A 24,406-nucleotide genomic window follows, 5' to 3' on the forward strand; every position below is an offset into this window, starting at 1 on the left:
GCTGCAAAGTACCCTGGCTATTAAATCCACTGATACCAAAGCAGCTGTAGGATCATACTCACAGCTGCCAAGCTCTTCCCACTGCATTTCACTCTAACTCAATGTAGTTCATGCTGCTGAAGTAAAACAGGTAAATTGTGTCCCTACAAACTGCAGCTGGGGAAAAGGCCAGTCTGTAATTTTCCTTCCTATCCCTTGAGGGCAACTGGCTGCTTTAAAACTACTTCAGCTGTTTGTAGTCTGGTGAAGGTGTTCAGCATGGCTCTGCAGGAACCAAGAAGACTTTGTATGTGCTGGGACTCCTGTCTCCATCCTGTCTCTGCCAACCAGTAGAGCATGATGTGTGGACAACAGATGCTTTTGTGAAGCTTAAGAAGGTGTATGTACCAGAACCACTGCTGTTTAACTGCTCTCTGTTGAAAACTTCCAAGTTTATCAAAGCTTTGATTTTAAATAAATGCTTTGTGACAAGATCTTTGAGGGTGAATGATTTCTCTTACCTCTACTCCTAGTAATATAACTGGCAGTGTAGCTCTCAAAGTTGCTTTTTGGTTTTGGGAGAACTTGCATTACTGGAAGCAAGACATATTTCCCTGGATTCACCAAGATTGCAGCACCTGTCTCTCTGGATCTTTTTGGTCACACACTGATCTGAGGCAAGCATTTTCAGGTTTTAAGAACCCTGGGAGCTCTCTAAAAACTGCAGCATACAGGGAGAGCTTAGGCCATTTAGGGCCCAAAGCAGAGCCTCTTTTCCAAGGGAACCTCCCATTACCTTGTCAGAGAACAGAGCACAGCTGAATCTTCTTTTGCAGCACAGCCAGAGGAGTGACACAGCAAATCAGAGTTCATGGAGGTCCTCCTACACATACCATGTCCCAGGAAAGCCTGGGAGAGGCAGATGATTAAAAGGTGGTATTACTTCTCTTAGCATCATTATCAGAAATGGAAACAGTCTTTTTCCGCATATGTAAATATTAAAAAAGAACATTAAAGAAGAGCCACATTTTTAATTATTTTAAAAGAACAACCAAATGTAATAATCTTCATTCCATAAATAGTATTAGCAGCAAACCTCCCATGGTTCTAGGTGGTAAAAGGTTTACAGCACAAGAAGTAACATATACTGTAAACACAGCCTGATCGTCTGTAAGCCCCTTCCTGACTGAGTCCATACAGTCTTTTATCTCTTCACTGCTTCCGTGGGCTGTGAACTTGAGGGAGAAGAGGGGATAACTGTTCTCCAAAAACCAATGTCTGATTTTCTGTAGTGGGATAACTTTTGTATGGAAGTGCTGATTTCACTGGCCTTTTTTTTTAACCAAAAGGTTTTGTTTTAAGAAGGAAACCTGAGCATTGAGAAGTCCTTGCTTTGTGCCAAACCACATCCTTCAGTTAAAAAGTTCCACCACCATTTTTTCCTTGTTTCTCTTCATGTCACAGCTTGGGCAGTTAAGGACAGTTGGCTTACAGGTCACTGAAACCCCTCAGCTACATTTCTGGTTCGTGGCTCTTTGAGCAAAGGGCTATGCGAGGTGTGTCACGTGTCCTGGCACTGGATGGATTCATCTGAGTGATTTGGAGAAGTATGCACAGCGTGTGTGAAAGAATCTTGCCTCACATTTCCTTCTTAGCAACTCTTCACTCGTACGTGCATGGTCCAGTCTTGTTCAGTGTTCTGGCTACAGATTATATTAAGTGGTGGTAGTGTGGAGACAAAAACAGAAGGAAAACTCCTCACCTGACATACACTGGTGACTGGGGAAACAAGGAGAAGGGTTTTTTCCTTCCCTACTAGTAATATCCAAGAAAGTTTCCCTCTCTTCTTCATTTGTGTCCAGAGAGAACATCACCTGTTGAATAGACGCCATTGTTAATCCTACAGTCTTCGGTCCTCATAGAGTCTATTAATTCCTCCTCTGAATCCTCCTCCTCTTCCTCCTCTGGGGCTGACAGACTGGATGTAGGGCCTTTACATATTTTTAAGTGTCGAGTGAGGTGATATTTGGTTAGATAAGCCTTGGAGCATTTTTCACAGACATAGTCCCTCTTTCCTTCATGTGAATTGAGATGCTTTTTCAGGTGATTTGTCCTCAGAAACAGCTTGTCACACTTGGGGCACTTGATCTGCCGTTCTCTGCAAAACACAAAAAAGTGAGTTTGCTCCTGCCACAAGACAGCTGGTATTAAAATGCTGATTAAGGTCCACGTTCTAGCAAGGACAGAGATACCACCCTTGATGAAAAGGTCAGTTTCCTTCCCACCCTACATAAAGGCAGGCGGGGAGGAGGCAGGGAAGAACAAGTAAGGAAACAAGGCTCCTGCATTTTAACAACCCTCGGTCTGTAAATGCAGAGGAGCTTACCAGACTGCAACACATTCTGTAATGACACTGCAAAATACCTCTCAGCAGCAGGTAGGAACAAGCAGCAGAGCAAGTCTGTGTTTCTGTCTGCCTCTCTCTCACTCATCTGGCTGCACTACACTGGCTCCTAGGCAGCATGACAGAAGCAGCAATGGATTCTAAGTGAGTACAAAAACCAGATGCTGAAAATGAAATAAGCAAAGGGACTAGCTTTGGCAAGCAGCTTTTAAGGAGGACCTTGGCTTGGGAATAAATGAACAGGATGGAGAGATTCTCAGAGCAAAAGACCAGGCCTGGCAGAGGGCTGTGGGTAGGAATCTGCCTACAGGAGGAGTGGGAGAGCAAGCATGCGAGTGAGACCTGCAGGGAGGAAAGGGCTGGGAAGGGGAGCAAAGGGCTGGGAAGGGTGGCACCACACCCCTACAGCAAACAGGTGGAGCTCACTAACAGGGTCCTCAGTGACAATAGCACTGAGAAGTTTGTCTTTTTTGGTCACGTTGGGACATGGAAACAGTTCTCAGCAAATAATGAAATATAAATCAAACAACCCCTCTTTCTCTTCAAAATTATGAACACTCCAGACTGCCATTTCACAACACAAGGAGCACACTTCGAATTTACTGTGTCATGGAAATACTGCAGACACTAGAACTGACCTCTCTGTCATTTCAGAGGAAGAACCCACCTATGCTCCCTAGGCCAAACTATTTGCAAACTGGAGATTCTGTCTTGGGCTGTTCATTATTTCTCGCACTGGCCAGTCCAACAGCTCCTGTGAAGTCACTTACTGTGTGTGAGTGAGCACGTGCTGCTTGAGGTCCTGCCTGCGCATGAAGAGCTTCTCGCAGTAATCGCACTTGAGGTTCTTCTCCCCGGTGTGAATGACCATGTGCGACTCCAGGTGAGCCTTCTGCGTGAACGATTTGTCGCAGAGGGTGCAGCGGTAATTCTTCTGACCTAGGAGTACACAGGGACACCCACAGATTAACACTTGGTGTCCCAAGAAATGCAGTAAGCAAACAACCCTCACCATTGCTGAAAAATTAAATTTTACCGTGACAAAAGGCAGATTTTTTGTGAACAGGACTTGTTTTCTCCTGCAGTTCCTTCAGACTCAGCATAAAGGCCTACTTGGTTCCAATCTGCATTTAGCTATGCAAAAAAACAGACAGCTGACTTCATCATTCCCAAAGCTTTTCATCCCATACTCCATGCCCCCAATGCCACGACACTGTTTCAAATCACTGATGCGCTAGTGCACCTTTCTGCACGTCATCCTTCTAAACACTGCTGCTTGTTTCTCCAGTGCTTGTGGTCAGCCAGCCTTTCTTGTGAGGTGGGGTTTGTGCTTCTTGTCCACACCAACTGTACCTCCTTGTTCTGGATTTCAACACACCCCCAGCAGCTCTGCACATTTTCCACCAAGAAATTCAGGCAAACACTTAAAAAGACTAGTCTTATCCAAGATGAATTCTTCAGTAAAAACAATGGTACCTTCCTTTGTAACAGTAACCATGGTAACCATCTAGTTACTGTACATTAGTACATCCCTATCCTCACTGATTTCCCACAGGAATTGTATCTGATGCCTTACTGGAGCCCAACCACATTTGATGCACTGCATTGCTTTTGTCTGCAAAAACAAGTTCTCTTACCTAACAAACACACAGGTACAAATGTCAGTGGCCCTTTGAAAACTTCTATGTTTTATCCCATTTTTCAAATTATCAGTACTTCTGTTATTCTTTGCCAAAAATAGTTTAAAACCCCAGCGTGTTACTGAGTTCAGACTAAGTCTGAATACCACTTGAATCCCACCCCACTGAGTATTCTGTGGTTGTGTATACATTAATATTTCATCAGTCCATTAAAATCCCTGGCTATTGAGTCGACAGCTTCCTATGCTTAACTTGAGAGCACTTCACTCCCAGTTTTATTTCTTTTCTAGCTTTGTAATTAGAATTTTGTGATTTCCCAATAAGGAATAGTGAAAAAAACGAAGAGGCAAAAATACCCACACTGTTTACTGGCCTGTAACTTGACCTTCACCCTCTCCCCTGTCCTCACACAGGCATCTGTACAAAGCCCTCACCTGTGTGGATCTTGAGGTGTGTCCGTAAGTTGCTTGGATCGCTGAAAGCTTTGCTACAGAAATCGCACTTGTGTGGCTTCATGCCCATGTGCCCCATGAAGTGCACGTGCAGCTTGGAAGGGGAGATGAAAGCCTGGGGGCACATGGAGCACTTCCACTTCCTCTCCTTGCTGTGGCCTGGCCCGTGGCTGCTGCTGTGCCCCTGACTGGGGAGGTGGTTGTGAATATGGCTGCTCAAATGGGCCTTGAAGTCCGCATAGGAAGCGCATTCCTTCCCGCAGTGGCAGATGTGCACGTCTGGATGCTCAGGGACATCTTTGGGAACAAAAACATCACTTGTACTGAGGCACAGTAAAGCCTACCAGACCCTGAACAAGGACCACTTCAACATTTAGTCTGTGGTAGCAAAGCCAAGTGCAGAGATTTTCACCTTTGTTCTCTTCTTTCACCTTTGTCTGGTGTTGCTTTCCAGCTGTTTCAGGTAGGTCAATTAAAATGTTTTGAGGGGCCAAACTCTGGAACGGTTTTGAGCACAGCTCACCCAAATCTAAATTATCACAATCCCAGCTGGGGGAGGATAGGACCATCTTCAGCTCAAAAACTCCCTTAGCCCTGGATGAACAGAATACTATTTTTCTTAAAAAAAAAAATCTTCAAAATCTTTTACTCCTGATCAGTGGAATTACATAGGGAAATGTTTCTTTTAAATTATGGTACTCTGTAGTAATGAAATGTTGAAGGAAACTATGACACGCACCAATGGGAATTGAGAAGGAACATAATGCAGTCCCAAGTCACAGAGCCAAGAGATGGCACTGAAAGGGATTTCAAGCTGGATACTCCCTGCAAAGCCAAGAAAAAAGAGCTCTTACTTACCAAGCTGTCGTGCATAGTCCCGACTGTAATAGAAGAGAAGCTCGTGTTCAGGGGGGATGTCCCGAGAGGTGCAGAAGTAAATTTTTCCATCATGAGGATAAGCTACCAGGTTCTGCTCTTCCCGGTTCCTACAGCAATAACAACAGCTAAGGAAAAAAGCCCTTCAAAAGTAATGCCTTTTGGGGGAGAGGAGAGGGATGGAAAAGAAAAAAGGAAGGGAAAAGGAAAGATTCCTACAAAAAGGTAATAGGAACATCAGTGCTTGTCAGCATATTATAAAAACTTGTATGTCTATCACTTCTGTCCTTCTTTATTAAAGGAAAGAAATACGAGACCTTGAGAGCCAATATCCTCCACCAAATTATGTGTTTCTCACAACACTTCTGAGAAAATTATCAATAGATATTTGAGTGGGCTGAGAGAAATGAGTTTATGATCTCCTAAGAAACTACAAAAATCTATGTATTTTTTATACACATAGATTAATTTACATAGATATATCCCTTAAGAAATAGAGAATGCATGATGGAAAAAATATCGGTAATGTCATGAAGCAACATTATCTTTAAAAAGTCCTCTTGAGGACCAGTTCCAAGACGTGGTCATTTATTTTTTGAAGCAGTATCTTGCATAAGTTTGTTCTCAGTATCTGAAACCAGCAAAAGGTCTGCCCCACTGCAGTGGGAGATTAAACATTACAGTTCTTGACTCCTGCACATAGGAACAATGAAATGGAACTGCAGGAGAAACCTACTTTGTGTCACAGAGAAATAAGAAAGGTTCAGCCTTCTCAGTGGACCATGATGGAGCAATACTTAGGCCAGCCTGGATAGTTTTCATCATAGACTGAAAGGCGCAGGTCTCACAGGCTGTGGGGCTTGGAATTTGGCCAAAAGAACTCAGGGACACTTTGTAAATAAAGTATTAAAATCAAAAGGATAATCAAGGTCAACTTAAGTTGAATGAAGGTCAACCTTCATTCTCCAGTACAGCTATGAGCCTGCAGCTCAGACTCAAAGCCCCTTAGCACAGTCCAGGTGGCTCTCACCTGGCTTTGCGTACGAACATCATCCAGTTACACTCATTTTCATCAGCTGTGATGACACAGAACTCCAGGACACCGTTGTGATAGATCTATCAGGAAAGACAAATGCAACCTTAGGACAAAACATGGCAATAAATGCAGTGAAAGCCAGCTTCTTTCTTTGAGAGAGGATGTGTTTACCTAGAACAAGCCAGGAAGTCTCCATTGCCACTGCCAACACCACAGCCCTGTTTTCACTCCTTACTTTCCTCTTCACACAGGCACCTTGACCTCTATTACCCAGGAGGCCAGAAAACGTGTTTATCAGCATCTTTCTCACCTTTACCTTCCAGCAGAAATGCATTTGGCTGCATTTCTTACAAACCAAGTCTTGTGAATAACAAAATCTGGGCAAACAGTACATGTTTTATTTATATAGGTCAGATTTACTTTCTGAAAATGAAATTATGGGGAAAAGAAAGCTTTACATTTACTTTCCTAAAATAAAACATTCATCACCTGGGGGAACTTTCAATGAACAGAGATACAAAACAAACAAACAACTGCTGCCTAGCAATTCATACACAATCTCTGCGGCAACTCCACACAAATACTGAAATCACACACAGCCCTTTAAAAGAGAAGGCATTAAAGAAGCTTATTGCTCTTCAGGACTGACTACCAGCATACTGCAAGGTATACAGCTCTGCTGTGCTGATACTAAGAATTAAACAATTAAACTGCATTACTTTTTACTTTGAGCCAAGATGATAATGTTAATGTTGCTGTCATGTGGTATCACCAGATAAAGGCATGCTGGCAGGCTGTGGGAGCTGTAACACCACTGACCTTCCAGATGTGACTGGCTGCTTTGTCTGTCCAGTCGGCCACCTCCAGAGAATGGCTCTGCTGCCCGATCAGAGGCCCGAAACAAGTCCTCACAGGAATGGTTTCTCGTGTCCACACACCTATCATTAGAAGACCATAATCTGAAGAAATCAATTATTTAAATAACTAATCATGCACAATAAAGAAGTGGGAGGCTTATGAGATAATGCTCCAGAGGTAATATCTATGCATAAGATCATCAAAGCTTCTACTTCACATGTGAAACACACCTATGGCAGAGACAAGAACTACCACCACCACGTGACACTAATGGGAGCCGTTTTGGTGTCATTACCAATATTTATTTGGTCAAAAGCAAGTAATTTATTTTTCAGTAAGCTATAAAACTAACATCCTAGCCACTTGTACCAATTAAAGGTCTCATGGCACTTTGTGCAGAAGCAGAAAATACTAGTTTCAGTAACTACATTTTGCCTACCTAATCCCCAGGAATTTCCAGAATTGTTGCTGGGCATTGTTAAGCAGCTTCTGCATTTCTCCCCAGAGGCAGCTGTATTTCTGTCATGGGCAGAGGGATTCCTGCATGTATATTATTTATTATTAAAACATTTATATATATATGTAGGTCTACATGAATACACTGAATAGCTTTTAGGAATAAACTGGAAACTAGTGCAGCTTGAAAAGAACAGATGTCATCTACTCTCAACAAGCAGCATCACTAAACAAGCCAATAATCACATTCTTCTCTAGCCTTCAGATCCTTAGGGTACTGCACTGTACTCTTCGATTTCCAGGTGACACTGACGTGAAATACAGTAACAAGGTCCACATCCAGTGGCAAAGTCACAGTCTACATGCCAAATGTAAATGAAGGGGGGGAAAATAACAGAGGCACTTGTGATCAATACTGCAGTGAGAGCACCCAGAAGGTAGCAAACCAAGCTCATGACCAAGCAGACAGAATTCTCCTCTATGACTTCTAATTGTCAGCTTCCACTGCAATTGCTGCATTGTTTTCTAATCAAAGCTGTGCCTGGGCTGTTTAGCACGATAAAAAAACCCCATACCTTGCTTAACCTTAAGAAGTGCCACACTGTGGCAGCAGCCCTATGGTACAGCTGAAGTCTAAGCAGTAACCAGACCACAAGGAGCTCATGGATATTATAAGTCAGGGTGATTACAGAAGAGGGAAGCATCTCTCTCTTGTGTTTCTTTCCCACATTAATCTCCCCACGGTTTTGGATTTCAGCAGTGAGTGTATTTTCAAGTGCTGCAGGGAAGTGCCCAGCAATGCGATCCTTACCCGCCTCAGCTCCCATGATGGACTGCCGGAGCAGCAGCTGCTTCGGGAGGGACAGCCTGGCTCGGCTCTCGATGGGGCTGTCGGGGACAAAGGTGACGGGCCCGTGGTCCGGGCAGTCTGATGGATACGCCTTGTCACACAGGGTGCACCCTGCAGAGACAGGAGGGGACAGCAGGCATGAACAACATGCCACAGCTCCCTACCAATGTGCTTCAGCTCAGCTCCTGCCAAAGGCTGCTTCTGTCACGTTCAACTTGTCCACTCAACAGCTTTTACTCAGAAGAATATGGACCATGTTCTTACAGTCAGGTGGGACTGACATGCATGTCAGTTTCTATCCAATTCAGATCAAATGTGAGGATCTCCATCTACTTTTCTGATGGTAAACTGATGACCTAGACTCCAGATTATCCCTACAGGGGAATCTAGCAACCGTACAGAGCCTACTCTTCATCAAAGCTACTGCAAAATGAATGATAACCTCCCCAGTGCTGGTGATGGAGGAGCGAATTTCACTCTGATCACAAGTGAAATGAAGTCTACTGGCAGAAAAATCTACAACTAACAAAACCAAACATATTCTAACTGGTTATGTTTTTGGAATTAGGCAGAAACACTTCTTGCATGTAGAACTTCAAGGATATCCATGCAAATGAACCAGTAAGATCATCCTTCTAAAATTTTCTGACCATGAACCACAAATCCCCTAATCTCCATTTAAATTCAATGTGTAAATCACAGCAGCAAAAACCTGACCTCACTGCTGCTTTTGAAGGTCTCACTGCAGCAAACCCATGCAGGCTGAGTATGCCACTGAATGCAACAAAAACAAAAGTCCAAGAAGAATCAGCAGCATCGCTTTCCTAATCTGTTATTCAGCAGAAGTACTGTTATAAAAGAAAACAGTGAAAGTCTTCAGTCTAATAAATTTGAGGAAAAGTACAGCATAAAATGCTCTCTATAGCATTACAATTTAATGTAAAAAAAGGATGTAATTTTAATTCTCTGTGGATGTAATAACCAACACCTACTCAGCAGCCACTCTCCTGATAAATAATTACTCTTCTGAAGAAGAAAGATGTTCAGGTAATTAATCAGGATGTCTGCAAAGACCCTCTTTGGCCTCTTGATGACCCAGCTCCAGTATAAAAGACCTATCACAGAAGTAGCCTTCAGCAGGCCCAGACAGCAGTTCCATCCTTACACGCTTTAAGATATTTTCCAGATACTTCAATGATATACCAGGGTACCAGAATCTGACCTCATATAAAACACAGTTTGAGCAACTACACAGCAACAGATAGGAAAGTACTCAAAAAAATTATTAGGTTGCAGCTATGTAAGCATTATTCCATGTGCACAGGTGACATGCAGGAGTAAAGCAACAACAAGCGAGACCTGAGTAATGAGAACCACTGTGTGGAAAAGCTGCTTTTAAGCATTGCCTGGCACACACCCACTATGGGTCTGTGGACCAGCTCCAAGGAGAGGCAGAGGAAGAAAAGTTCTAGGCATGGGATATTTCCACCTGGAGAAGTTCCACCATTCATACATTTTTAAGATGTTGGAAAACAAAAAATCTCGCATTCCGCAGAAAGTTAAATATACTTTCCAATACTGTCCTTGCCAAATCATTAAAAAAAGAAAATTAGTCATTATTTCTCTGATTTGGATACCCAGAACTGCCAACAAAGATGACCAAAAAAAATGGTTCTTAAAAGTGTTTGCAAACTTTCAGGACTGTAGCAAAGGAACACTTTTTATTTCCTGCTTAGGAACAGTAAAAAGTTTTCTGAAAAAGGCCCCGACTCCTGCCATCTGAGGGAAAACCGCTAAGGGGACCTAAAACAACTCCTTGTCCTTGCTGTCACCTGTCTGGACACAAATTCCTGTTAATTCAGGTGAAGTTTAAAAACATCAACAAAAAGTTAAAATTTAAACCTCCCCAAGTCAAGAATCTGTTTTGCAAATCACATGCAAGCACAAGGCATGCAACAGCCATTTTAATGTCCTACCAAAGGGGAGCATCGTCTGGAAAACAATTTAGGACTATGCTAACTATAACAACAAAAAGCTGGCACATCAAATCTCACTTTTAAGAGAGGAAGAATAGTTATTTCACCACAAGCATGTTGGATATCACAGTATTTTGATCATTATTTGTTCAATTTGCAACAGATGCTTGTAGGAACCTCTGAGTGCATCAACTGTAAAACTCTTCCTCTAGGAGTTGTAAATTCATCATAGTTCTATGCCCACCTGATTTGAAGTTGTATTTTATCCCACAGAATAAAATCTTAACAAATTAATCCAAATGTCTGACTGACTAGACACTTTACACTAAACTGCATCTCTTCCCTTGCTAACCATAGCACTGTACCTTTCAATTTCTTAAAATATGTTCCCCTGGCAAAGCAAGCCATTAGGTTCTGGCAGTTGTAGGGCCAGACTGGATGAGGAGCAGCACTCAGCAATGCTACCACAGATAATAAAAATGAATATAAAAGCTGGCCTTTTGTTTCAGTGGCAGTAAGCCAGACATCCTGCAGGTGAAAGTGCAAATCTCTCTCCCAGCAAATGAGAACTTCTCAGTTCTCAAACACCACTCCTTGAAAGATAACAGGACTGGCAATACAAAACCCAGTGCTCCTTTCTTCCTACAAGATCTACTAACCTCTGGACTGAAGTCCTTTGATGAGAATAATTAGAAATATTATAAAGTTCCTTCCCTCTCTGCTCTTTTTTTCTTATTTAGAACAACACTTTCATGATAATTGTTCATGGTTTAATATAAATTTTGCAAAATCATGTAATGTCATACTCAAAAATTACACCCATTTGATGGAAAGTATGGCCTGTGGTCATGTTTGTTGTGTACTTTTAATGGGGAAAGAAGAGTCACTTTTGATGTGACTTTATAAAAAGAGAAGTCTCATTGGAAAGGATAATAAGCATATCCACCAAATCAAGAGCTTCACTAAGATTCAGCTTCCAACCTCATGGCAACATGAAAATGATACAAAGAGAATTATGCTAAAACATCCTCCTACGTCTCCTACTACTTCCAACTACTGTTGTTTCAAAACAGTTAATCTGGCACTGCAGATGTTTCAAATTTTGCACTTGTTAAATAACCATAAATCTGTAAGACTAGCAACCAGAGTCCAGCCACACCAGCTACATGGCAAACCCTACCCCAAAAAAGGACGAAATGTCCACTCACATATGGTAAACAAGGTTGCCATGTTTTCCTTGTTGGAATTGGAGTCTTCCATTTGCAGAGATGACGGTACAAAGGCAAGATTGTCTGCAGACACATCGACATGGCTTGGCCCCATGGCTACTTCCTGACTTATGGAAGACACTGCCACGGGCTCCAGGCTGAGGCCCACTTCATGCAAGGCTACTGAGTCCAGGGAAGCGAGGTTGTGTGAGGTAGGGAGCGCCACACTCACGGAGTTGGTGCTCATGGCCACAGTATGGATGGGGTCATTTAGTGTGCTGTCCGACATCCCTGTCACCCGGCCGGCAATGTGCTCGGGCTCCATGACAACAGGGAGTTCCAAAGTGCTACCGTGAATGGGAATGACAGCGCTGTGTCCCACAGCGTCCGATGTCAAGTTACTGCCCACTGCGTCTACCGCTAAAGGTTCGTGGTTTCGGGAGCCGTTTGGGATCTGCGTGTGATCCCCAGCTACATCATCCATTGTAAGCTCCTCTGCCATCCCATCTGTAGAGATGGGGCTGGTTACCCTGGAAACGCTCTCCATGGTGATTGTAGTATCCAGTGCTACCTCATGGCTGTCACTAGGATGCAGATTTTGAGGACCGTGTGTGCTCACTGTGCGGGAGTCCATGGAGACAATCCCTGGTTCCAGCCCCACGGTCCCACTGGGCTGGTAGGGATCCAGGGCTGAGGGATTGTTGGAGACTGACAATGCTGGATTGCTGTCAACATTTATAGTGTTGGGATGGATGTACTGAGGTGGTGGTCTGTCAGCCAAGTAAGATAAGATACCTGATAGGAAGAGAGGGAGAAAAAGAAGGGAGTGAGATTACAACAGTTTTCAAATCTTGAATAAAAATCCGTTGAAGGATACACTGAATACATGTTCTCTACATTATCTCCAATTCAAATCCACTAAAATGGATTCTAAAATATGGCTTACAAACACATGCCAGCCTAACACTCTTGTCAAAGTACCACTTGACAACTAATTCAGAGTTTCCACCCATAGAGCAAGTCTCTAGTTATTTCTCAAACTCTGAACACCCACGTTCGTGGCAGAATTCCACCTAGGCTGCTCAGTACAAAGATCGAATGAGAAAGAGGTTCTTCACATTTTAGGCTTAATTTTTCATTCCCAAAAAACAGGTCATGAGGATGAAGGCCTGGTAGTGGATTCTATAATTTGGTCATTCCTGGTTCATCTTTGCTAGAAACAGAAACAATTCTCCAACACACATTATTTTTGCTTAGGTATTCAAGTTTTAACAATGACTGCTTCCTTCCTCTAATACTAAGTGGCACAACTGTCTATCTCAGAGGTCATCAATTGCAATTCTGAAGGACAAAGACAAGTTCTCTCACAGACTTCATGAGTCATCTGCTCTCTTTTCTAACATGAAAGCATGTTGTTTCTCCTAAAACAATGGTTTGGTTTAATTTAAATCAGAAACCTACCATCTTTTCTGATAGTTCTGGGAAGGTACTCAACATCAAACAACCTTGAAACTTAAGATATGAAGAAACACTAAACTGTGTTTACATACTAAAAACAAACAAACAAAAATATTCAGAAGAAATGCAACAGCACATTCAAGTAAACATTATTTCCAGCAGAGACAGAGGCAGATACTGCAGATTCTGCAAGATCTGACTCAGCATGTTTCTTTTTAGTCTTCAACTCTATGAGCCACTTGTTCGATGTTTTCCATTCAAATGTGTTTGTTATTACAAGGATGCAAACACAGATACTCTTTCTGCAGCACAACAAGCCAAGAAATTAACAGTTTAATTTAATCAGCTGCATCAAATATTTCTGCATGCAATGCTGCCTTGTGGCTTGAACACAGAGGATCCTTGATGGCAGCAATACTGACAGAAGAACTGTATAAAACATCACAGAAAGATTATTCCAGCTCAGAAAATGGCAAACACCTTTGGTCCTAGTGCACAGTCTCCTTGCCTACTGAGCAGCAGGCATGCAGTGCAGCAGGAAAGGTTACTCCTAAGCAGCTGGAAAGTTCAGCCATCAGTCACCAGGTAGCTGCAGGAGACCTGGGCCGCTAGTTTATTCCTAATCCAGGCCGAACCAGCCCAGTGAGTCACCTTGAAGGAGTTTAACTACCTCATCCACCCTGCCAATCTTAGCTACCAAACAAAACCAGGAGTGCATTTAAAGTTTCAATGTCTGTGTTTTCACATACTGACACGTAAAATCCTACATTAATACTCCAAAGCACGTGTGAGAAAGCAAACAAGATAGAAGTCAGTGTGTTAACGCCTTTGGAAATCAACCTTGAAGAAAAATGAAGACAAAATGTGCCATGGGTTAAATGGGTGGGAAAGTGCCCAACACCACAGCTGATGTCTTGCCCTCTTTGAGCTTTGAACTCCTGTAACCTCCCATTATGCACATATTAAATATTGCTTCAGACTACAGGACAAGAAAAACAGAAGCAACTTCCAAGCTACAAGCCACTGGAGAAAGAAACCAGGCACGCTTTGTTTTCTGTTAATCCTAAAATCAAAGCAGAACCAATCTAAGGTTAGGTTTAAACAGAAAATGCCCTGCAATTCTTTTCATACACAAATATAGAAACAGATATCTGAAAATCAAAGTGTGTAAATGGCACAACAGTCTCCAGACAAACTCAAGGGAACAACAGCTCTGTCAAACTGTCAGTCATTCCTGCTTCAGGACAGAAACAGACAGCTCTTAAAACAGTTGCTCTTATTGTTCCCATCCATCAGCACCAGAGCACTTACCAGGTAGAATGTGTCTGAAATAGCTGCTCTCCAGGTGAGGGTATGGTGGTGGAGGTAGGGTGTAGTTTCTCTCTGGTATACCACACATCACTCCTCGATCTCCAATACCCATTGGGAGCATCAGAGACAGAGCAGAGGGCAAGGAACTCAAGGAGGGGCCCAGGTTTGGAATTGCAACAGGCAAGCCTGCAAGAGAAAATGCCCATTTAAATTCAATGGAACTCCCTGAGTTGATGAACACATGAGCTAACAAATAGATTACTAATTCCCCAGGAGCTTTTGCCCTAAGGAAATACAGCATGGCACTGTCCAAGTAAGGTGCCAAGCATCAAAGAAAGGATCAGTTATCACAGAAGTGAGAGGCATGCCTGAATATGGCTAGATCTTTTACATTTTATAGGCCTTGCTTCTATGTGACAATTGTAATGGACTTCTGTCTGTGCAGGCCCCTGGAAAGAAGAGCTATGAAAACAGTTTTGCTATACAAGTGATTTTTCACCTGAGAGAAATTAGACATAGATGAAGAGAGATTTTCAGCTACAGTCCTAATTTCAAAGGGTTTTGATACTACTCACCCACAGAGCCAATCACCCCATTAAAACCAAACGATGCTCCCACTAAAGCGTAAGCCTGACAAGCACTGGTGCCTTTTGCTTTGCCCTCATAAGCAACTATTTATGGTTTCCCCTTCCCCAACTCTGCACCATTTCACTACCTACGGTATGACTTGCTATCAGAGCGGGCACTGCTGCCCAGTTAGGACCATTGCTGTGACAGCAGAACACAGAGCAGGAGCTGCAATACCCCGTGTGGGGCCCTCCCCCGTTACCTGGTGCTGGTATGGCGCTGTGAGTGGGTGACGCTGCCAAGCCCAAGTGACTTCCTGACACTGGCAGGGCATTGCTCACAGAGGAGGAGGTCAGCTGGTCCATCCCTACAGGACTCAAGTTCATTTCATTCATTCTGGAGACAAGGAACATAGAGGGGAGTAGGAAAAAGAAAGAGAATGCAAAAGCATTCTTGATTACTGACTGTACTGTGGTGAGGAAAGGTTGAGCAAACAAACTCAAAATCTGATATTGGCATATAAAAACTCTGCCTTAAAAAGCTAAGCATAAAACACATCAGCCACTCATATGGTCATCACATCATGATCAATACCTATTGATCATATTAGATAGCAATAATCAGGATTAAAAAACAGTTCAGAAAGACAAATCAGACATAGCTTCTTCCTTGCCATCCAGAAAACAAAGTCTTGCTCCTAGTAATAAAAGCAACTGCGATTAAACTATTGTGAAAACAGATCCATTTACAAGCTGAATGTCAGAAATACTCAGCACCTGATTTATATTTCATGAATTCTGGACACCATATCCACATTCAAAATCTAAATTCTGGGGAGAAGATCACTTCAAATTGGTAAGAGACACACAACCTCTAATTCCCCACCAGTTCAAACCGGGCCAATAGTGACAAGAGTTACCACCACAAAACAGCCATAGCAGTTTTAAAAGACTGTCTCAGTCTGGTTCTACGTGCTCCCATCACATTAAATACTGGTACCGTGGATGCCATCCTATTTCAGTGATCAACCGCACCGCTCAAGTGGGCACACACCACACAAGCAGCTGCAGGAACCGTCCAACACTCCAAACCTTCAGCCTTGGTAGAACCCATGTCAGCTTGGAGCACACATGTCCTTTGGGGTCTCAAGCTGCACATGCAGCCCAAACCACTCCGCAGGGATGGGGACAGCATGAAGACACTGTCTACTCCCACTTGTCAAACTCTGCAAGCCGTGCCTAACCCAAGCCTGCCCACGCCGGCCCTCTTACCCATACACCAGGTCTGACCAGCAGCTCTTAGGGCCAGCCAGACCAGCTGCCCCCCGAGCAGCCACACACGCAACACGCTCCAGGCTGACCCAGGCCTCCCACATGGCCTTTGCCAGCAGCAGGCCCAAGCGCCGCAGTACTGATGGAGAGCTGGAGTTTGGGCTGCCGCTTCGGAAAGGAAAGGTACCACTCATCCAGGAAAAGCGGCCGAATCCACCAAACTCACGCAAGTTCACATTACAAGGTCTCAGCTTGGAAGGGGCCCGCAAGGAACATCGAGTCCACTGGCAGCTCCTCGCAGACCACCTGCCACCCGGGGGACTGAGCCGCAAGCGGAGTCGCCGACTTCCACCTCGGCTCTGCCCACCTTGGGCACCGCGCACTGCCCAACGCCCCGCCCGCCGCCAGGGACGGCTCTTCGGGGACGGGGCCGAGGGCTCCAGCTGCCCGGCGGCATTTCATCCCCGGCTCAGGCGGCGGCTGAGGATGGCGATGCCCGAGGGAGGGAACCACCACCCTCACCCCGGAGCCGAGTCTCGGGGCCTGCGGGAGGCGCCGAACGCTTGATGGACCCCCTCCCGTGCTCGCCGTCTCGGCCGGGTGCGCCCCGCGGTCCCGCCCGCCTCGCCCGGTGCCCCGCGGCGCTCACCTGGGGTGCATGAGGCCCGCCGGCGGAGCGCCCGCAGCCGCATCAGGGCCCGACCCACCGCCTGCCCTCGGCCCCGGCTCCGGCCCCAGACACGGCCCGGCCGCAACCCCCAGCGCCGCCGCCGCCTCATGGGCGGGACCCGGGCGGCGCGGGCCCGGCGCGGGCGGGGGAGGCGGAGGGAGGCGGGGACGGCGCAGGGAGGGGGCCGGGGCCGCTTCCGCCGGCGAGTGCCGGAGCCAGGAAGCGGCGCCACCGCCCCGGGGCTCGGCCGCTCCCCCCGAAACCCTGCCCCAGGCTTCCCGTGCCGTCTCTTCCCGAAGGGTGCGATGTTCACTCCGGTGTTCCACCCAGTATTCCCACACAATATTCCCAGCTGTCTCACTGCTTTCTCATTACAGCCTCGTATCTGCTGTCATTAGAGGGTTGCGTTTTGTGTCCTCAGCCGTTCCATCACCCCGTACGTGCCCAGCTGCCTCTTGGACATCGTCGTTCAATTACGGTTCATCATATGTGCAATTCTGGCTAAGGTGACATGTAAAAGGAATCTCTTGATGTGTGCAAGAGGTTTTGTAGTTCGCTGTTCGCCTGCGACACGTGGATAGTCATCATGTACGCTGCTCGAATCAATCGCCGCGTTCCTTCAGAGCCGGGGCGAACAGCTGTTTCCTGGAACACTGTAATGGGGTTTGGTAATTTGCTTGTGCCTGACACTTCAGTGATGCCTCGTTAAATGAGCCGTCGCTCCGTAGGATGTCTGCACAGGAGGAAATTCAAAGTATTTTTCTGTCTGCTCTCTTTTGATCTAAAGAACCTAAATGTAGGATCTGTGAGGATCATTCTATGATCTAAAGGGCCTAAATGTAGAGGTTTAGTTCAGTACAAACCTATTGATTCTTCTGGGGGTGGAAACTCTCATTCGGCTTTGTCAGAAAGTTGAATGCCAAATATACACTTGTTTTTCAAGCTCTCTCTGTAGCTGAAGGAGAGAAATAGTTTGCTGCAGAGAGTGCTTCATCTCCTCCTGAAGTAGGTGTCTGAGATGTGTGAGAATTCCCTTTGGATCTGCCTTTCTGTGTCTATGGCCTGAAACTGGGACCTGCATAATGGGTTTAGTCTAAATATCTGACATCTAAAGGAGCACATTTAAGCAAAGTAAGTCCAAGTCTCTGTAATTCATGACCAAAAGAATATCCCACAACCTCTCCTCCACCAAGCCAAATAATCCTTACCTGACCTTGACTGACTATCTGAATTGGCCCACAAACATTATTTCAGCGAGTCAAAAAAGAAGTCACCAAGTCCTCAGGTTGTTATGGAATGCTAATCCTGTGATGGGGGCTTTAGGTCTGTTTCATTTTTGTATGTGTAGTCCCACGTATTCATATGTTGGTGCTAATACTTCACATTTTTCTTAGAATCTACAGTGAATGACTACAAGCCCAAAAGTCTCTCTCTTCATTTTGCATTCCCTAATAGAAGATGACAGGAGACCTTCCATTTTCAGTTTTCATCCTTTAAACTTCATGGTCACACTCAGTACATCTCAGTTCTGTCCTGAAATGCTAGGTTATCCCAAGCCCTCAGCTTGTCTTAATTCCAATTATGATACTGTAATTCTACAGCAGAAGTACCCTGGCACTGAAATCTTTGTGCTGTTTCAACTATCTAAGCTGAAAGCAATACTTTGAGCCTATGAGCCAGATTGGATGTAGTCATACATAGATAAGAGTATTTTTTTCCTACTGTCAAGCACAAGTCTTCTGAGATTCCAGCTTTTTTTGTAGTCACTTTACTCCCTTGAACTAGTGATATCTTAACTACCAGTTTAAAGCAGAAGTATCAAAGGAAGCCAGTGATAGTATGAAGTGACACTGAATGAGAAGTTAATCTGTGTCTACAGAGATGTATGCTGCATGCCCAAGGTATTGTGATAAAACACATTTGGAAACTGTTTCTTCTGCAAGGAAAGATTTTTTTTATATACCAAGCACTTTTATTATATGTGAAGTGTTTTGATAAGACAACTGCACTATGTCTCCTGAAAGCCTGGTTTATTGACATTTATAGCAGTACTTGCTGCGTGAGGAACAAACTGCTGAGCTAATTTTCAAGACATCTTCAGATCCTCGAGATATACAGAAAGATAAGGGAGACTCTGAAACCACAGGGGAAAGAGATGGCGGTAAACATGCTTCAGTCCTTCCCTGCAGTGTGAGCCAAAGTCCCTTCTGGACCGTGCCCATGTCTCCGTGCAATCAGTTCCCTTCTGCTATTGCAAACCTGACCCTGGGTTCTTTCTCACACTGAGCAGGATAACACTGCAATGAAGATTATGCAAAAAGCCATTTTACCACCAAAAGCCATTTTACCACCAAAAATCCAAATTTCTCATCACCTTTTATTGTCTTGTCAGCACTTTGCAGGCCAGTATTTTGGTGATAGTCACAGTAGGAAGCCTAGGTAGTCTATGAGCAGCTTTCCCTTCTAGGTCTAGGCTTGGAAAGAGATGATCCATGCTTAAGGATAAAACAGGATAAGACAGACACAAACTGACTCAGTCCTGTATTCCTGCAAAGTTATTCTATAATTCTGTGTGAGCAGTTAACAAGAGAATCTGGTTTGGTGGTTTTTTTAATTACATATTTTTCTATCTGATAATAAAATGCAGCAGCCTAGACAACCTATGATATGTATAATAGATACTAGAATTTGGCATAATTACAGCACAGTAAAATAAAAGAAATGCACAATATTATGAGAGTTTCAATGTAAGAAATGCACAGTGTTGTGAGAGTTTCTTCTTAAATTCCTGGTGTATTTTCTTCTTCCTTTTCAGTAATGTGTTCCCAGATAAAGCAGCAAGGACATCTTCTGTTGGGAAGTTAGTGGACTTGCACGTGTTCAGCTGACTCTTGTGTTTCTACTACAGTATTTCCACCAATGACTTTCTTTTCATACACAGAGGGACACAGGGTCAAGGAGGAGCTGTTTCTTTGAATAATTCAAAGTAATTCAAACTCACTGTGTAATGTCAGTAGTGTTATTCATGGTTATGGTTCGTTTGGGAGTGGGAATGTGTTAAGGGTTCTCTTGTACAAAGATTACATACTTACAGATATCATGTTAGGATATATGCAATTAAAACCACAACTAAGTTATATCTGGAAGGAAGATGCCTAAATGTGTTATTTTAGATATATCAAGAGTACTTTCTATTCATTTAGGCTAGGTAATTAGGTGCTTATAATGAAGTATAAGAAAAGGAAGAGAACCTGTTTGAATACCGTAGGTGATGGAGTGTATAAGGAGCCTCCCAGCATCCCCATTTAGACTTCGTATTTACAAACAAAACAAAACAACAATGAAGCCAAAACCCAAAAACCTAAGCAAAAGCTAAACATAAAATATGTGTATAAACATACAATATGTGTATCTGCCATTTTAGAGCAGTGAACACCTGATTTGTACTGCCTGAAAAGAAAACCAGGCCATCTGCTTTGTATCAGCACAGCAGATACTGCATTCTGGAGTCAAAGCTTCATCCAGACAAAGGTGTGAAGAGGATTTAATTGGAGAAACAGTGTAAGAAAGAAGATCAAAGGCTCATCTTGAAAGAGGACTATTATTAATGTAGTCTTAACCTACTGTAAAAATGGAAAAGAATTTGTATTAGCCTTTCCCCTTGGTGGTCCAATCCCACTACTTTCACTGTGTCTGCATGTGCAAACATGCTGAGACTTTGTGCAGGAGTTGGCGCAGGAACGATGAATTGCTTTAATCCTGCTCACCCTCTCAACAAGGACCTGCAGTGGGATGTGAGATGCGTTGGTCTTGCTCTGGCTCTCTGCCAGGGGCAAATCCCTTTCTGAGCAAGTGACATTAGATTGTCAACAAGATACCATATTCATCAAAAGCCTGTGGCATATTTTCTCATTTCACTTGCACACAAACAAATTCAGACTTTAGAGTCCATTCGATATGAGATCAGCTTCAATAATTCAGGTCAACAATCAACATTTACCAGTAATTTTTCTTCATGTGTTTCTCTAAAGGATTAGCAACGTGGATTTTTCTGTCAGAAGAGAAGATGTCATTAGCACAGCTGCAATTCTGACTCTCTGGGAAGTGCTGGTGGCCTGCATTTACAGTAAACATAGAAAAGAGGTCTGGTGGCAGGGCACAGTGCATCTGCATGACAGAACTGAAACGTAACCCTGCCTTTTGTACGTGGCCAGGCTGCTGGCAAGGTCATGGAGAGCTGTGAAATGATCTGGGAGCTGAACCCCCCAAGAGGCATGCTTCCATTTCCTTACAGGAATACTGCCAGAGAGCAGTGTTTTAAACTTAATGATAACACAGATCAAATGGCTTTTGCCTGCTTCAGGTATTTGCTTAGAGGTCAACATTCTCTTTGTTTCAAGAAAACTAGAAGTCCTGGCCTAGCCTAGTGCTACAGTGAAGGAGCTATTTTCCTTTAAGCATTCATTTCTGAAAACATTTCTGGACAATGAAGTTTAGAGTGCAAGTAATATTGAAAAGTCTATCCTGATCAGCTGTTTCCAAAAATTTTTTAAAAGGCAGAAGGACTCTCACTTATTTGATCTGCAATGAGCTGTACATACCATGGGGCATTCCTCAGTAATTTTTGCTCAGGCTTTTGAGCCATTTTGGTGCTGATTCTACCCCTGACATAAACCAGAGTCCAGGACTGTTCTCACTCATGTCTGTCTGGAGTGGTCTGCCTGTATGTTCATCGTACTTTGAAGATTACCACTGTTTTTTTGAAGCTGCAGAATAGGCCAGCAGAGACACAAAGGCTGACTCAAAAATGCATGCTACTCACATCATTGCTGCTAGTTTCTAACTCACCAGAGGCATAGATGTATTTCTCAGACTGGAGAATGTTGTTTCAGTTACTGACACTTCTGAGGCAGTTTTGCATGAAACACTAAACAGGGCAGAAACTTTCACTTTGAGCAAAAACCCAATTTTAATAGAGCCTACTCACCTGTACCTTTTCATGTCTGTCCCTTCCCACAGCTCTCCCAGACCAAACATGCAATTCCCCAAACTGATGATGGCCAAAAAAGGAGATTCAGTGAATGTGAAAATGTGTTTTCAACAAAAAAAACCCTGTAACAACGGAGCTCTTGAACAGCAACAAGGGAAAAGTCAAAGACTGTCAAGTTGCTGCAGAGGAAGATCCTAACGCAGCAGGGTATCTCAGAGGAAAGACACAGACAAGGACATTAGGAGTTTATACTGCCAAAAGTCCTTGTAGTTTGTCCACCTCTTTGATTTGGCAAGCTGCAGGCAAACTGGAGGACACAGCGTAGAGCTGGCAGGGTCAAGAGGGACTTCCAGCTCTCCCATTAAAGCAGCGTGTAGGGTCTATCAGGTAAGCCAATCCTTGTAAACATATGGTAATAGCTACACATGGGGCTATCAGGGCATCACCTTTGTGTTTGTTTGTCTGAGGCAAGTTCTCTTAGGGATGACCAGAACATTCCTACAATGAGCAGAAACACACAAAACCTTGAAAACTGTTTGAAAATGCCAAAATGCTCATGTTCAATTTGTGAAACGCACTTCTTGGAAAAACCTCTCTTAGGGCAAAGAAGGCAGTTTTCCTTTTATGCTTGCACGTAGTACACTCTTCATCTGACAAGACTTGCAACCACAAGAGAGCACTCTTTCCTTTGAAGATGTCTCAGCTTTCCCAGAAAGCTTCAGATATGCCATATAAGTTTTGCAAACTGCTTGTAAGCTGGTTCAGTTAAACCAGAGCAGCCGAAACAACAAAGCTTGCAGTTGTCTTTTGGATTTCACTGTGAAAAGCCTTTGGGTAGTTTTTACATGACAGAAGATCCTTGGTTCCTGAAAGTGAGGAGTTCTGCCAAAACTTTGAAGATCTCTATAAACTTTGCAAATTACCCATCTTTTGGAGACAATTATATCAAACGATATCATGGATTACAATACATGAGAAGTCTTTAGAGCCTGGAAGATTATTTATGTTTGGCATTAACTCTTATGGTCATAATTTCAAGTGGAGAGAAAAGGAATACGCAGGAACCCTCTTATTATCTTTTGAAATATGAAGATCACAGGAAAAGAAGGGTTTAAACTGGGGAGTGATGGTCCTCAAAACCTGTCTGTACATTAACTGGCATCCTACCCCTATAAAAACAACAAGGCTTTCCAGGCACAGTGTGGACCTTGTGAGTTGTTAGCCTTGCTTTGAGATCTGAGTTTTTATACACCACAGGAGGAAACTGCAGCCTGTGGGGCAGGGTACCTATACAAATGTTGGATTGATACACGGGGAGCCAAATTCAGGAATTAGCACTCCACTGGTGAGGAAAAAAGAAACATGGACAACACTAAAGACGATGATAGACTACCGAAGAGGATTGCATTTCCAGGATCTGTGTCCCTGGCTAACAGCCGCATGCACGCCCATGGGGTACCCCTGAGAGAGCCCTTTGGGGTTCCCTTCCACCTGGACCCATCTTACTGGGAGCAAGCCTACAGCGGGCACACAGGCCGCATCTCCTACCTCCCATTTCCTGGCTGCATGGGCATCTATGACTATTCCTTCGAGCCTGCCTTCATTCGCAAGAGGAACGAGAGGGAGAGGCAGCGGGTGCGCTGCGTCAACGAGGGCTACACGCGCCTCAGGGAGCACCTGCCCAAGGAATTGGCCGACAAGCGCCTCAGCAAAGTGGAGACCCTGAGAGCTGCCATAAGCTACATCAAACACCTGCAGAGCTTGCTGGACTGCCATCCCTTAGGCTCTTCCAGTAAGGAAACGCTCTCTGCCAAGGAGAGCCCGGGAACTCCCAGTCCGGCTTCCCCGCGGGAGTGCAACAGCGATGGAGAGTCCAAAACTTCTCCAGCGTCATCCCCCTACAGTGAGTTTGAGGAGATGGGCAGCTAGGTCTCCTCTCTGGACACAGAAAGCTTCAAGACTGGCTGAAAAGCAATTTCAAACCCTGGGGAATTTTCTACAGGTGAAAATTAATATCAGGGAAAGGAAAAGCAGATAGGGAAGGCAAGAAAAAAAAAGGTACTTTTAATCTGTCAAAGGACTTTAAATGTTTGCTGTATAAAACTTAAACGTAATTTGTGAACAAATAGATGTCTCGCAGGTTGCTTCAGCTGTGTTACTAAGCTTCCTTTGGACTGTTAAATTGGAGCAACATTTACATTCTACTTTTCATTCAGCTTTTATTATGTGCTATTTTCTTTTGCCTTTCACTTGAGACAGTAAAACCAGATAAATCAATTTTGGGGAATTCCCCATCCCTTTCTTCTGCTTTGTCCAGTGAATTTTACTGTCTGTTTTTCCTGACTGCTAACCTGAGATGCACTGCACTGCAAACACTTGGACTGGGAGATGTACAATTTAGATA

At 44.0% G+C, this 24,406-nt stretch overlaps 2 protein-coding genes across 2 annotated transcripts; one reads left to right on the forward strand and one right to left on the reverse strand.

Moving 5' to 3' along the window:
- Nucleotides 1-1,078: 1,078 nt before the first annotated feature.
- PRDM4 (PR/SET domain 4) lies at nucleotides 1,079-17,051 on the reverse strand. Its single transcript, XM_058805495.1, has 11 exons — nucleotides 16,992-17,051; nucleotides 15,334-15,467; nucleotides 14,505-14,690; nucleotides 11,736-12,530; nucleotides 8,513-8,662; nucleotides 7,207-7,325; nucleotides 6,382-6,467; nucleotides 5,334-5,461; nucleotides 4,458-4,772; nucleotides 3,154-3,322; nucleotides 1,079-2,137 (listed from the first exon to the last, which is right to left on the reverse strand). The coding sequence occupies exons 1-11, from the start codon at nucleotides 17,000-17,002 to the stop codon at nucleotides 1,828-1,830; spliced, it is 2,403 nt and encodes an 800-aa protein (XP_058661478.1). The 5' UTR covers nucleotides 17,003-17,051; the 3' UTR covers nucleotides 1,079-1,827.
- Nucleotides 17,052-23,364: 6,313 nt separating this feature from the next.
- On the forward strand, nucleotides 23,365-23,931 carry ASCL4 (achaete-scute family bHLH transcription factor 4). Its single transcript, XM_058805916.1, has one exon. The coding sequence runs from the start codon at nucleotides 23,365-23,367 to the stop codon at nucleotides 23,929-23,931; it is 567 nt and encodes a 188-aa protein (XP_058661899.1).
- Nucleotides 23,932-24,406: the final 475 nt, after the last annotated feature.

This window comes from Ammospiza caudacuta, chromosome 5, assembly GCF_027887145.1.
Source record: "Ammospiza caudacuta isolate bAmmCau1 chromosome 5, bAmmCau1.pri, whole genome shotgun sequence".
Lineage (NCBI taxonomy): Eukaryota > Metazoa > Chordata > Aves > Passeriformes > Passerellidae > Ammospiza > Ammospiza caudacuta.

Bases quoted from the DNA above. Each gene is read 5' to 3' on its own strand.
- PRDM4 (XM_058805495.1), bottom strand. The intron at 14,691-15,333 runs GTAACGGGGGAG...TTTCTCTTGCAG, and splicing joins CAGCGCCATACCAGCACCAG to GCTTGCCTGTTGCAATTCCA. The intron at 12,531-14,504 runs GTAAGTGCTCTG...TCTTCCTATCAG, and splicing joins TTTCAGACACATTCTACCTG to GTATCTTATCTTACTTGGCT.
- ASCL4 (XM_058805916.1), top strand. From the start codon at position 23,365: ATGGACAACACTAAAGACGATGATAGACTACCGAAGAGGATTGCATTT.